Source organism: Mycetomoellerius zeteki, unplaced genomic scaffold, assembly GCF_001594055.1.
Source record: "Mycetomoellerius zeteki isolate Tzet28-1 unplaced genomic scaffold, Tzet1.0 scaffold291, whole genome shotgun sequence".
NCBI classification, from domain to species: Eukaryota; Metazoa; Arthropoda; class Insecta; order Hymenoptera; family Formicidae; genus Mycetomoellerius; species Mycetomoellerius zeteki.
Window position 1 is genome coordinate 77,184 of NW_017257273.1, and position 15,853 is coordinate 93,036.

The window sequence follows — 15,853 nt, forward strand, 5'->3', positions numbered from 1 at the left end:
ATATTACTTTTAATGAACGCGAGATAACCAATCAAACAGATTTAATAACTCTCATCTAAAAGTTAGGATGATCGTAATTTGATTTAACGACTTGAATCAAAGCAAATTAAGCCCCGGTTCCACCAATGATAAAATTAACTTTAATCTTGATATAACTTACTGTTTATCTTTTTCTAATTCCTATCAATGTATTTTAATTTTAATCCTAGTTCAACTCTTTATCTTTTTCTAGAGAAAGAGAGTTCTAAAATTTAAAAAAGATGAGGGAGTAAGTTAAACCAAGATTAAAATTAATCTATATCGGTAGAAACGGGCATAATCCTTAAAATTAGTAAAAGAGCAAATTGAACCAAAATTAGATTTTACATTAGTTTGATTTTACATTAGTGGAACCGAGCCTTAAACGATAATGAACTTCGAATTGAATAATTTTAATATTTAATATCAAATGTCTTGACGAGATTAAAATTCTACATATGAAGAGAATAAATTAAATTCACTGGAGTTTAAATGAAATTAAAGTTGAATAAAATTAAGGGACATTGCGAACATCACGTAAACTTTAGCGAGTCACGTACACATACACAGCGTTTTTCACATATAATAAAATATTTACATTATACAAACACAACACATAATATAATGTAATTATACTATTTTTTGTTATAAAATAATTCTCATAGGGAACTAGATAAAAAGTCATATTATATATAATATGTATATCACATTGCAAGATAAAAAATGTTTTATTAAAAAGATTAAATATTATATAGTATATGCGTAATACTTAATCTTTTTTTTTAATAAAATATTTTTTACTCATTTACATGAGTGACTTTTTATCTAATTTCAAATTATTATGAGAATTATACGTGAGTGTGTGTGTGTGTGTATTGGGTTAGGGAAAAAGTTCCTTTACAAGTTGGTAAAAAAACTTTTAGCAACCTATATATTCTATTTTTAAAAAATTGGCAATTACACCACTTGATAGAGCAACGTTTCAGCTTTAAGAATCTGTATTTTCAATTACGATACGATGATTTTTAATGGAGTTTATACGAGCAATAAAGTCAGAATGTTCCTTTTTACTTAATCCGCGAGTAATTCAGGAACAAAAAATCATAAGAACGGTCTTAAAAAATTTTGTCGGAAAAGCTTCAAACTTTCACGATCGACAGTCGAAAATTTGCTCAAATTTTTTTTAGGCACGCTACAGACCTACAAAGTGAAAAGAAAATTTTTTTATTTTTTTCAGCTCGTAGTTTTCTATATATAAAAATTACAAAACTTACATAAATTTAAAAAATATAGTAACCATTCGAAAGTAGAGATTTCAAGCTTTAAAATTCTTTTTTAAATTTAAATTTTGATCGATTTTTAACGAAGATATTGATGGGGAAAGATCTTTTTACCAACTTATAAAAAGACTTTCCTTAACTCAATATAAACATATATTTATATAAAATTATATTAAATATTATATATATATTATATTAATTATATATATTAAATTATATTTATATTTATATAAAATTTATGAATATATAAAAAAAATACTTATATTACATGATTTATTTACATTTCCATTATCAATTGGGTGACTTTTACATGTGCAGATGTTTATGCAATTTTATTTGGTTTTCATGCTTTTATACGGCGTATATTAAAATAAAGTGCTGTGAAGAAAGTAAAATTGTATGAATAACAGGAATAAAATGTGAAATGTATTACGCTTCCGTTATGAATCTTATGGTTTGTACACTTATTGTCCATATAATTTACATACTTCTTTTTACACTGCATACTGAAACAAAGCTCGTAGAATCTAAAAATCTACGCTATTTCTTTTTGCGCAAAATATACGAGACTCGTTTTCAGATCTGATAAAAACTCGTGCGGCACACGCCGTTAAATTCATATCGCTCTTTTGCACCATTGAAGCAGCGTTTTACTCTCAACTCCGTGCACGGTTATCGTCCGCAGCTCGTAATCGTGCGGTATATAATTTCGTGTTGATATCCTTAGAAATTCTATCAAGGTATAAATAAAGTGAGCTGCAGAGCAGGCCTTCGGTGAAAGGAGTAAAGGTATATCACGCTCTAGCGAGCTTATTCTTTTTCCGTTTCGCGATCGCTGATCGTTATAAGTCGACGAGTTATAGAGAGTGTTATAAAACCACTGGACCTTTCAACTATACTCTATAAAAGAAGTATATAAAATTAAGTGAACAACAAGTGCAAGAATCACACAATTTATAATGTAAATATTTTCGTTATATATCATACGATTTTTTATTTATATAATTTTACATCTTTTTTGCAATATATTATTTTTTGCCAATATAAAGTCGATTTTTTAAAGAAAAAAACACATGCGAATAAGTGATGTAACAACGATATTCGAAATTGGTTTTTTGTATTTCAAGTAGACCTTTTTAACAGGACCTCAGTTTGAGACCTCACAGGTGCGAAAACTCTTGTTGTTGAACATTGAAAAGTTGACGTAAGCAATAACCTCTCTTGAATTTTTCTCTGAATTGTTACGCCGGTCCTGAATGTGAGTTGATAAGCACATGGGGAGATACAATTTATAACTGCACAAAAAATGAATAAGAGATAAAAAATAATTTTATAGTTGATATTTACGATATCTTGTCAGAGAGAGATGCGATAAAAAGATACTTCGGTATATATCCGTACGTGTATCATCATGCAATTATATATAATTATGTAATTATCCAGTTAGATGCAATATTGAATGTGCCATGTCTTTATTATTATTTAATGGTTTTTTGACTAATTCGGCGCTGATTTTATTTTTACAAAAATGTGAGAAATTCTCGTTTTTCGCAATTTATATATTTAAAATTATACATAAAGTGTCCTAATAACTATTAGCACCTGAAATATCTTCGAATCTATAAGGTCTAGAGGAAAATTTGTATAACCAAAATTGCACGATATGAAAGGGTCTATCATATTGCAATAATATTTTTTTATCCAGATGAAGGCGCTCAGAGATTTCAAGTAAACTTTATTTTTTTTAATGGAATTATATTATATGATTTTTTTACGTAATATGATTCTTCTAGTTATTTTGCGCTCATAAAAGTATTAAAGTAGAAGTATTGAAAAATCAATAGTTTACGAGATATTTTATACTTTATTCTGGCATATATTGACATAAAATGTTAAATAACTCGTAAATTAATAACTTTTTGATAATCTTACTTTAATACAGTTATGAACAAAATAATGAGATGAATCAATTGGTGGAAAGAAAATACAGTTGTTTATTTAAAGTTATCCATTTTGTAGCCATATTTTTTAAAACAACTACGTGTTTTCTTTATTCGCTTTTAATCTTATTTCTCATTATTCTGTTCATAAAAGTACTAAGGTACGATTATCAATAAATTATTAATTTACGAGTTATTTAACATTTTATGTCAATATATGCCAGAATAAAGTATAAAATATCTCATAAACAATTGATTTTTCACTTTTATACCTTAATACTTTTATACCCAAAATAACTAGAGGAATCATATTACGTAAAAAAAAATTATATAATTCTATTTAAAAAAATGAAGTTGACCTTGAAATCTCTGAAACGTCTCCACCTAGACAAAAATTATTATCGCCATATGATAGATCTTTTCACATGGCAATTTTAGTTCTACAAATTTTCCCCTAGACCTTATAGATTCAAAGATATTTCAAGTGCTAATAGTTATTGGGACATACTGTGTATACCTATATACAGGGTCCGGCCAAATGACATATAAAAGCGGCCATGACGTTTTCTTTATAAAAAAGTAAAAAAATATATAGAATAAAATTTTTCAATTTTCTGCTTAGTTTTCGAGAAAATTGGATTTGAGAATCCGTTGCGTACATAAGCTAAGCTATGATTTGTTGAGCGATTAATTACGCAACAAATCACGCATTCGAGCAATTAAAAAACCAAAATACATTGCAGAAGGTTCAGGCATCGATAATTAGACGGGCACAGTTATGTATCCAACAACGAGGACAACAGTTCCAGCAATACTGTAATTGATAAAATAAAATTTTTTTTGTTCACTAAAAATTTTCTTTTGTGTTTTTCTTTAAATCTAATAGCTTTTAGATTCCGTGTAAATATTGTTTTTTATAATTTATAAACACTATACGCGTTATACATCCCTCGATGAACCGTAGCATAACCATAACAGCATATGTATGCAGCGGATTTTCAAACTCGATTTTTTCGAAAACTAAACAGAAAATCGAAAAATTTTATTCTATATATTTTTTATATTTTTTTATAAGGAATCACGGCATGTCCGCTTTTACGTATTATTCGGCCGAACCCTGTATATATATATATATATATATATGCAGGGTGTATCAAAAGTCCGGTAACCGTCGAATATCTCGAAAGCAAAGCATTTTTGAGAAAAATGATTTAGACAAAAGTTGTAAAAATGAATTTTTAATGCAAAAATCAAATTATGAGGAACAACCCTCCAATGGTTTTGATCTTAACAAATGTTATCCAGGGCATGACTGACCAACATTCAAAAGATTTTAGTCGGTCCAATATCTTGTGTAACACCGGTGGTACTGTAACTTTTAAGTAATTTTCTCATAACTCGAAAAGTACTTATAAAAATGAACTTTATTGTAGTATTTTGAAAAGCTCTCAAAATAAGCTATAAGAATATGCAATGAAAAATAGGGGGTTCCATTTAAAAAACTCGATTTGCCCTTGACCTAACCTTGGCGATGCCATCAAACGGATGTGATCAGTAAATAGATCTTTTTAAATTTTACAACTTTTGTTTAAAACTTTTTTCTCAAAAATGCTTTGCTTTCGAGATATTCGACCGTTCCTAGACTTTTGATACACTCTTATATCTATAATACAACAAATATTAAATTTAAATCATGTAAAGAAAAAGAATTCTATTTTAGTCTATTTGAAATTAATATTAAAGTATATTATTTTATTTATTTACAAATTTAGTTTATAAAAGATTCTTATTCTGTATGAACTGGTATACAGAAAAAAACAGTTTTATTAAAGTATTTAAAAATTTAGCTATAGATTTAATGTTAGACTATCAATAATTATGTAGGGCACTCAAACTGGTTGGTAGTCAAAACTTTTTGCAGCATTATTCATCATCCTTGAGATTTCTACGTAATTATGATGATCCAAAATTATTTTCAGATCTGTATCTAGCTAAATTTTTAAATTGTTCTTTCCGTATGGCATTCCTAATTCCTGAAAAATACTTTTTATTTAAACATCTGTATTTTGTAACATGTGGGAAGCAGATTTGCATTTTCGTATTATCATATTCTATAATATTTGGTAATCCCTTCAAAAAAATTTGTTGAAAAATAGCTGTTTTTAATAACTAGGATTATATATACATATATAATCGTCCCACTGGTTTTAAGCAACCACCTTGTTGATAGCCACGTATGTGTATAAAAATTATATCTGTAGTTCTCAGATCAGAAATATTTTTAATCTCAGTTCAGTAATATAATTATTGAGGATTTATTAATTAACCGAATTTCAAAATTCTAGATCTGTAGTTTTCTGATGAAAGTTAATCTTTAAAGTTAATCTTTAAAACCAGGAAATTGATTTTAAATTTCAGTTACCTCGAGATTTCTTTCGCGTATATTTCTTCTAATAATCGGAAATATTTTCCGTTCACTTTTGCGAAACAATTTACATTTTGAAACGAATTATAATACATGTTTTCGTCAGACGATTCACACGAAACAAAAGGTGATGTTACGTTGGTGTTTTTTCCTCTTTTTTTTTCATTACGTCACACTCGTCTCGAAGCGATCTCTTCTCTTACATGCGTGTTTTTTTTATCTGTGGTTTTCCATATCCTATCTCATCTCTGGGAATGTTACGCCGCAACACTCGCACGCTCAATATACAAGACGGGAATAAAATCACATGTGGCTTCCATAAAGTTCGACTCGATCAAATAAAATATTTTATTATATATTATATGATTATATTTAATGCAAATCATAATCCTACTATATACAATATATGGTATATTCAGTTTGATTATATTCGATAATATTCCTATATTCCTCTTATATCATCAACATAATGTTGTATAATTTTGCAAGAAGTAAATATTGCATTTAAAATAGTGTATAATTTATACAAAATGGAGAAGAAGACATTTATTACCTAGAATTTATTAAAATATTTTTAAAGCAGATTATTCAAAATATCGAATTAGAATATCCCCAACAATTAATAAATTCGAGATAACCGTTCTGTATAAATTATACACTATTCGAAATATAACGTTGGAATTTTCCGAAATCGATGCGTAGTAACTGAATAGCCTACAACCGTTTTCTCAAAAGGAACTATCAGCTATCAGCGAACTTTCAACCGAATAAATTATTGTAGCCAAGCAAGTTTATCGACTGCAATATCACTACTTCGTCCTGCGCCGTGTTTGCCGCATCGAATATCTCGTCGCAGCCTCGATGAAATTGTAGATATCTCTCTCTCTCTCTCTCCCTCCCCCTCTCTCTTTCTCTCTGTTGAATGCAAATCCTTATTCACAATACCCGGTAGGTGGTTTGCTCGTTATCGATCTGTCCTTTCACCTTTCCCCGTTGTTTTCTTTTCTTCTTTTGCACCTTCGTGCGACATAATGGATTTTTCTTTTCTTGAGGAACCAACGATTAGAGTCGCGAGTTTCTGTACGTGTGTGAGCAGGGTATTAGTTTTAAGCGGAAATATGTGTGTCAAGTACGTATAACAACGGCGCTATGCGATCAATACCCTTTCTGGACAAGGTAAATTTCCGTACTTAATATCGCGTCAGCGATTCTGGCGATGCCAATGAATGGCAAAATACGTAGCGGTCTTCTGCTCGGCGGCGATTATGATTATTGAATGAATTTGTTTGAAAATATCATAATTATCATAAAACAGTAATTAAGATGCCCGAAAACAGATAAGGCATCTCTTTATATTCCCGGCATAACGACAACAAAAAATTTGTATCGGATGAGCGACGTATAAATTGCAAAATGACGTCAGAATTGTTCTCGTTTGCAGAAGCAAACGATGATGATGCGCGAGAGACGCTCTTTCTTCCGGTATTGCGAAAACAATCGATCGTCGGGCCGAGGACCGCTACGTGTTTTGACATTGGTATAATCAGAACCGCTGTGTGTGTGACGTGATATTAAATACGAAAATTTATTCTATTGAGAAGAATTTGTATTTCTTTTTTTTTTCAAAATTCTCTTCGTAATAAATGTTGACAAAACAAATAGCACGCAACTGGAGATATATCTGTTACGATAGTGATACTATATTACGTAACAGTGATTGTGAGAGAAATATCAGGAAGAGGATTAGGCTTCGTAAAATATTAACGCAGTATTTGGATTTTCAATGTTGTATAGACAAACTGAAAGAGATATATTGCACAATGTAACATATAATATATCTTTCTTTGTTTCTTTTATACTAAACATGACACGTTATACTTAGAATATCGCTTAACATATTTAGGTATTCATAGTCCGTTCTTATTTCAAGATCGTCTTAAGTAATGTCTTAAGATGCTAAAACGGCCCTCTGATTGGTTCGTGACATCTTAAGACTATATTGAAGACGGTCTTGAATATAAGAATCGATTATGAATATCGTCCTTAGGCCCAGTTTTACAACTCACGGTTAACTCTTAACCGAGATTCAACTTGTTTCTCATCTCTTTTCAATTGAATTGGAAAGAGATAATGAATAAGTTAAACCTCGATTAAGAGTTAATCGTGAGTTATGAAACTGGGCCTTAATACAATACTGTGCTATTTAAAATATTATCTCACAATACTTGCTATGAAAAAAATCGTAAATTAAATTGTGGTCTATTGGTAATACGTTGTACAAAAAAAAATAAAAAGCATTTCCTTGATTTCTTGTAGTTTGATTCATTTTAGGCGAATATGTGAGAAAGGAACTATTTAATACTTAGGCATTCTATTTAACGAATAAGTATTTTTAAAAGCTTAAAGAGAGTTTTATGATAATGGCGGTTACGATTGCAACGTGTAAATAATCGACAATATCTTGAATGTTCAAGAATGAAATTATACAAAAATAAAATTGTTACATGCATTGTACATATATACAATACAAAGGACTCCGCACGTTCCTTATGGATTTTGGTTCTCGGGTCAAATCTTATCATATTTTGGGAAATTGTACTTTCAGGTGTCCTGATTAAAAGTGTCAATGCACGATTTCCTAAAATAACATTTTCGAGATATAACAGTTCAAACTTCACGATTCCGGAAATTTAATCGGCTACAACTTCTTTACGATTAATTTAAGCACTTTGATCCATATAGGACAATTGATAGAACTCTTTGGAGAGCCATTAGAACTCTCAAGAAAATACCGGATTTCCAAAAAAAATTTTTCAAAAAAAATTCTCTGAAAAAATTTTTTTTAATTTCTGGCACTACTTTAAGGCGTTAGAATGTTTTTGTTTGCAGCCTCAGCTATTTGATTATTAAGGATAATTGTTAGAACTCTTGGGGGAGGAGGGGCTATAGAACTCAGAACAGAATGCCAGAAATCTAAAAAAAATTTTCTTCCAGAGAAAATTTTGAAAAAATTTTTTTGGAAATCCGGTATTTTCTTAAGAGTTCTGATGGCCTTCTAAAGAGTTCTATTGATTGTTCTATATGGATCAAAGTGCTAAAATGAACTAAAAGAAATTATAGCCGATCAAAGTTTCGGAATCGTGAAGTTTGAACAGTTATATCTCGAAAACTATTAATTTTAGGTCGCGCCCATTAACACTTTTAATCAGAAAACCTGGAACTCTACAATTTCCCAAAATATGAGAAGATTTGACCGAGAACCAAAATCTATAAGAAACGCGCGGAGTCCTTTAGGCGATGCCGAGTAAATAAAAATAAATATATAAAAAAATGCAAAATCTAATTTAAAAAAAGAATTTTCATTCTGATGGTGTCTTAAATGTTTATACGATTATCCACGCGTTGCTCAAATTTTGTCGAAAAAATATTGTAGAGTAAGACCAGTGATAAGGATATATAAAGGAGAGAGTTAATAGCTCGTGCATATTATATATCATACCGCAAAACTATTATATATATTTTTAATAATAGCCAATAATTGGCTTTAAGTATTCATATTATATAGCGCGTCTCAGACACGTCGATGTAATTTATACGTCTGTTAAGATTCGAACATTTCGAAGATTCGTTTCGCTTTGGCATAGCGTTTCCACGCTAAAATACCTGCGTCAAGCTGTTTCTTAAATTTAATACTTTCTCTTTTCTCTCTCCTCTCGTAGAAAAGTCGGATCTTATGTAACTTTACTGTGGAATGTATATACCACATCATAGATTAAAGATACAGCTTGCTAACAGTTACAGTTTGAGCGAAAGCTAATAAGGATAATGCGCGTTTAAAGAACTATAATCTCAATTTTTTCTCTCTTATGGAATGTACGTTTGATTGGTCATTGGCTTTCGTCAATGCGCTCACTTTCCCTCTCCCTCATATCCTGTACTGCTCCTACTTGCAACACGTAATCGTCACAATTTCTCATCTACTAGTAAAATGACGCATATACATACAATGTTGTTTCCAATACATATGAATACACATGACCCCCCTCCCTCTTTATTACATATATGTATTGAGAAAAACGAAACGTGGTTGTACATCACATTACTAAGAGCACTTAACCACGCAACACTTTAACTGCGTTATAAAAATACGCAATATTATTACAATAAAATAATTATTCATAGTTCTTAATTCAATTAACTGTGTTTACTTGACGAAAGTCTGTTATGTAGCGCCTTGCACGTTATCACAGTGTACGGTAGTTCCCTTCCTTACATTGCCTATAGAACTTCCATGAGAACGCGGCGATTGCCATCAAACATGTAGTAAGGATAATGCCACCTGTAATAAAAAGATATACATGACTATTTAATTAACAGATATTTAATCGTATCTGTTACATTAAATCGAATACAATAAAACATTTATAATAAAGAAATTCATCTAAAAGAATTTTTTTAAAACCAGTATTCGCAATTTATGCAATTTTAATTATTTTAATATTATAAAATTTTTGTAGAATTTTTTATTTTATTGTCTTATCTAAGATATATGTCTCAATCAATTTATAGAAATAAGTAACAGAATATCTCTTACGTACCAAAGAAGCTTAGACCATCAAAGTGGCGATCTTTAGAAGATGGTGGTACAGCTGTTGTCTTCGATGAAGCTGTGCTAGTGGATGTAGGTGGAGATGTTGGAACATGGCTGGTTGTTTTTGCTGTTGTACTTGTTGGTACAGTAGTTGGAGGTGTAACAGTAGTAGTAACAGTAGTAGTGGAAATGCTGGTGGTACCATTGGTAGTGGTAGGAGTAGTAGGAGTAGTAGCAGTAGTAGCAGTAGTAGCATTAGTAGTAGCATTAGTAGTAGCAATAGCAGTAGTAGTAGTAGGAGTAGGAGTAGTTGTATTATTAGTTATATTATTTGGGTTTGGAGCAATTACAGATTTAACAGTGACGTTTGGTACAGCAGTAGTCCTTTCTGTGTTAGATTCCGAATGACTATTATTCAGAGACTCGGTTGAAGAAGTTTCACTTTGTACTGTACCTAAATATATAAAGAATTCATACATTAATTTTTTTAATAAATAAATATTCTATATATTTCAATTTTTAAATACATTTAAAACTGGTTTTCCTGCGACTTCCAATGAAATAAAAAAATATATCTAAAACTTCATTTTGTTCTCATTTATAACGCGAGCAAATATTTTTTTATGTGTATAAATGCATGTGCGCATCACTCATAAGCATTAAATAAAACAATTTTTAAGATGTTACTCTTAATTAATGATATTCATTTTTAAATATGAAGCAAAAATAAAATTTGAATCAATTTCTGACAATATAAAATTTTTCAGACTGATGTTCTGCGATTAAAAAAATTTTAAACATTCGAATATAATTTTTACCAGAGAATTATGTATTTTGAAATGAGATAAAAATGACAAAAGTGAGCAAATTCACTACAATATTTATAATTTTATTGGTCAATATCTAATAAATTTGTTCACTTTTGTAATTTTCACATCGTTTCAAGATACACAATCCCTCTTAATGTTTTACTTAATTTTTTTACTGTGTCAAATAATTTCAGACATCGATTTACGTTTAACAAATACAAACACATATTAATATCTTTAGATGTGTCATTTCAGTTGAACTTCTTGATTCATTTTTCCTCCTTTTCTCTTCATGTTAGAATAAAAAAAGAGAAAAGATGAACAGTTTAACTAACGCCTAAAGTTTCTACGAATGTAGTTTAATTTTAATCTCAATTCAACTAATTCATCCTTTTCTGTTTTATAAATTAAAAAAAAAAAGAAGAATAACTGAGTAAACTGAGATTTACGCGTCTACTTTGGTAGAAACGAGCATACATAAAAAGAATTTTTTTTTATATGACGAAATTTCAACAGTATCATATCGCTGGTCTATATATCGTTTGTCAGCAATCGCGAATGTATTACTGACGACGATGAAACATTGACTACGTTTACACGGCTTGATTTACAACGAAGTTATAACATCGATGTTATGAAACTGACTAATCATAGCTATTCCTCAGAAGAATAGAATGACTGTGATTGGCCAGTTTCGTAACATCGATGTAATAACTTCGGCGTAAATCGTTCCGTGTAAACGTAGTCATTAAGCCGTTGCGCGACCGATCGTTATCGCTCATCATAGCTAAGATTCGGATGGTGGTGGTCAGCGAAAAATCAATAGCAATCTACTCTAGACCACCGCCGTTGTGTAACGAAGGTCGAACGTGCGTATGAGGTATGTGCTGAGTCTTAATGGCGCTGTTTTTAACGGATCGATGTTTTTTTTAAATCAATCTTATATTTTTGTAGACTTCTCGCGAAAAGAAAAAAGAAGGAAAGGAAAAAAGAATATCTTTACGCGTGAACAGGGTAGCGATCATGTAACTTTATCCCTAGAGCGGAAAATTTCTTGTACGTATGCGTGTATATGTACACACATACATACCTACAAATTTTCATTTTTCACGTTTCCGCTCTGAAGAAAAAGTTATATGATCGCTACCCTGAATGCGGAAAGCGCGAGTCTACGAATACATAAATTTCTTGAACGTCGCTACTGGAAAAACCTGATACAGCGCTATCGGCGCTATCGGTAATTCGATGCAAGTAGGCGTCCCCCGATAAGACGTGGAACCCAGCAGTCGACTATCGTCCACCTGATATCGCGTGCTTTTTAAGCTTCGTTATTACACATATATAAGAAACGCACTTTGCAATCGTTACGCGCCAATATTTAGAATTAACCAACTCACCCACGGCCAGCACCAGCGTCACACATAGTAACGCGTAGATCAAGTAAGCAGACTTCATTTTTCGAAAATTGTGGAAAAATTTCTCGTTTTTTTCAAAATGTACAGATTGCGCAGAAACGATAAAGAACGATAAAATACAACGTGCACTGCCACTGAGCCACACCGGACTGATCGTTGCTGAATGCTGATCGTGATTGTCGTGTGCGGTGTGAACTCTCAACACTTCGAAACGACTTGCAGCAGTTGCAACGACCAGTAGCGACCAGTAGCGACCGTTACGTACAACCACAGTGTATACTGTGGTACAACGTTAAAGATGGCGACAGTAACGCATAGTTACCAGCAACACAGCTTAATAGTCCCTAGATAAGAAATTGGGCAAATTAAAACTCCACTCATTTTGCATGTGCTTTGTATTCGGATTATAATATAAGAATATAGAGGCGTTCAGGTAAAATATGTATTTTATAATTTAAAATATTTGCATTTCACTTTTATACTCAAATTAAATCAGTGTACAACGGCTTTAATACGCACTATAATAATGCTTCCGATCGAATTCGCCATTATAGAACAACCAATCAAATGCTTGCTTCAAAATTAGCACTAAATTCAAATATAGTATTGATAAAAATATATATAAAGAATAGACAAATATACAAATAAAATTAAAATTTGTAAAAACAATACAAGAGTTTATAAATGTGACAAATATTAATATTAATACTAATGACAAATATTAATTTCCTTCGGAAAACGATAATATGTGATGCCTTTTGTATCAGGAAGGAATATACGATTTATAGGCCAGTATATATTATATAAGACAAATTTCAATCGGTTGAAATTTGTCTTATGGATAAGTTTACTGCTATTTCTATTTCCGTCAGATTACGTAGATTTAGGCCCAGTTCCACAACTCACAATTAATTCTTAATCGAGGTTCAACTTATTCACTGTCTCTTTCCAATTCTAGAATTGGAAAGAGACAGTGAATAAGTTGAACCTCGATTAAGAATTAATTGTGAGTTGTGGAACTGGGCCTTAAAGCAGTATTCTGACTGACTCATCGGCTTAAGTTTACGTCTCAAGATTACTGTAATGCGGGGTCTACAATAGAAGTCGTAGCGATCGTAGGGTTTTAAGGGGTTACATCTAATTGACACACTGAAAAATTAGACTTTTTTTATGAATTTTTTTTGAAAGTACTAAAAAAGCACTCAAAATGAGGTTCAGAGGGTTTATTTTGCATGTATTTAAGTATACAAAAAAAATTTTTTTAATGAAAAAAATACAAAATTGCGGCGTAGTCGCTGCTGCGGTAAGAGCACTTTTTTTTTAGGCGCTCCACGGGCGAACTAATAACTTTTTTGGATCATCATCTGGAACAAAAAGAAAAATTTTTTTATTTTTTACATTAGTTTTGCTAGAGAAGTACACACGATTATTAAGAAATATGGTTTTTTCGCAAAATGACATCATCTTGAAAAAAAGTATCCTTTTTTGACGAAAAAATCGGCCTTAATTTGTTTATAAAAACCGTAATTGTTAATCAATCGTAAAAATCGTGTGTACTTCTTTAGAGAATCTATCTAAGAAGCTACAGTTAAAATTTTATGTACATCGGATGAAAATTGCCCGAGTTATGTGTTCGCCCGATTTCAAAAACGTGGTTTCGAGATAATCGCGTTTAAAGTTTCACAACTGTTTTTCTACGTGAAATTTTTAAAATAGGGGCTTAGTGATTTTTTTACCTTTACTCGCTTATGCCAGGACCATAAAGCATCCCTTCCAAGTTTAGATTATGCTCCTCAGTTTCTTTCCTGGCTGAAACATGTTCCTTTCGAGCCTCTTTTCTTGATGCCGACGACGAGTGCTCCGCAGCTCTTACGCGGTGTTCGTCGATTTCGTGGCAAAAATTATAAGTCTCGTAGCCAATCTTTAATCCTAGTAAAGCCATTACTTCAAAAAGTCCTTTGAATCCTTCATTAAAAAGTATGGCTGCTATGTCGACCGCTATATCGAGAATCTTCTTGCCACTTGAAATTGACTTCGGAGCTATCGTCCACACGATGGAATTAAAACTCTCATTCGAGTTCTGCGTGTATCCACCCAGACATCTTGATAGCAGGTCCTCTGTTGTTAAATCCTGGTATACTTTTTGAATAGCGTTGAAAATTTCCGTGGACATAGGTGGCTTATGATCATAAATAGATAGGGTGTTTGCAGCGGCGGCTTGCTGCCACGTACACCAAGAGTTAGGGCCGATCGGGCATTTTTCATGCTGGGGATTTTCGTTGGTGGAAATTTTATGGTATAAGGTGGCCCATATATCATTTCGCATAGCTTCGACGGAGTCACAATTTCTGCGGATAGCTAATCCATAATACACAGATAATTCGTCGATAAGCTTGTCCGTGACGATAAGTTTCCCTTTGCCACCTAAATTTTTAACTTGTTTTTTTAAATTTCTCAGCCTTGTGCCCATCCGCTTCTGCACGTGCCCTATGCACTCTTTTTTGACAACTACTAAATCATCATAAGGTTTACCATCGACAATGCCTTTGTAAGTTTTTGAGTCACCATCGCCGATGTAGAATGCATAGCGTGTATTGTACAAATCTTCGGAGCGGCGAAACATCTCAAGAATTGCGTCCACCTCCATTTTACCCGCCGATCCGCTATGATTCGTTTGGCATACGCTTTCATGATGAGCAGCCCACTCCTCGTATTCGGCTGTATCGCACTTCTTGTTCCAGTGCTCGCAACATTTGCAGTACTTTGATTTGACAAGGACGTCAAGCACCTTCCCAGTGTGCCATCCAATCAAAGTAACAAATCCGAACAACGAGGAGAAACCTCTTTTCCGCCACGACCCATCACTTGAAACCGTGAGGCCCGCCGTTTCCCCTTTGCTGGCTGCAATACTCTTTTCTGTTTCAGCTGCTTGCTTACTTGATTTTGTTCTTACGGCATTTACGGCTGTGGTTATTAGATTCATAATATTATAATATCGTATGTGCTTTGGTAGATGGGCTTGGGCAGACTCATTAGAGCACAAAACTTTGAAATACCATATTGTCCTATTCCAAGCAAAAATCAAACGTCTATTTATATCATATGCATTTTCGATATGCGGGCTGTTGTTAATGTGAGTATCGCTACATGTGCCACACGAAACAACGATCTTGAAACCAAGCCCTCTCTTGCTCGTTTCTGTAAAACTCACACTATTACCACACTCTTTGCATATAAGAATTTGAGCGAGGGCCGCAAATACCGGAACAAAATTTATAAATCGATAACCAAATGTAGCGTCGACTTCAATATCAACATCACAGGCGTTGTTTTCATTTTTTTTGCGAGCGTCGACGTGACTTCCGACTCTTTTTC

The 15,853-nt window shown here is 32.1% G+C and overlaps 2 protein-coding genes across 2 annotated transcripts; both read right to left on the reverse strand.

The window, feature by feature from the left end:
• Nucleotides 1–7,631: 7,631 nt before the first annotated feature.
• On the reverse strand, nucleotides 7,632–12,841 carry LOC108724335 (integumentary mucin C.1). Its single transcript, XM_018450673.1, has 3 exons — nucleotides 12,461–12,841; nucleotides 10,262–10,708; nucleotides 7,632–10,002 (listed from the first exon to the last, which is right to left on the reverse strand). The coding sequence occupies exons 1-3, from the start codon at nucleotides 12,516–12,518 to the stop codon at nucleotides 9,908–9,910; spliced, it is 600 nt and encodes a 199-aa protein (XP_018306175.1). The 5' UTR covers nucleotides 12,519–12,841; the 3' UTR covers nucleotides 7,632–9,907.
• A 920-nt stretch (nucleotides 12,842–13,761) lies between these two features.
• Nucleotides 13,762–15,461, reverse strand: LOC108724327 (uncharacterized). The gene is made up of 2 exons (XM_018450653.1): nucleotides 14,215–15,461; nucleotides 13,762–13,842 (listed from the first exon to the last, which is right to left on the reverse strand). Exon 1 carries the CDS (start codon nucleotides 15,459–15,461, stop codon nucleotides 14,217–14,219), a length of 1,245 nt encoding a protein of 414 aa, XP_018306155.1. The 3' UTR covers nucleotides 13,762–13,842; nucleotides 14,215–14,216.
• Between the last annotated feature and the right edge of the window lie 392 nt (nucleotides 15,462–15,853).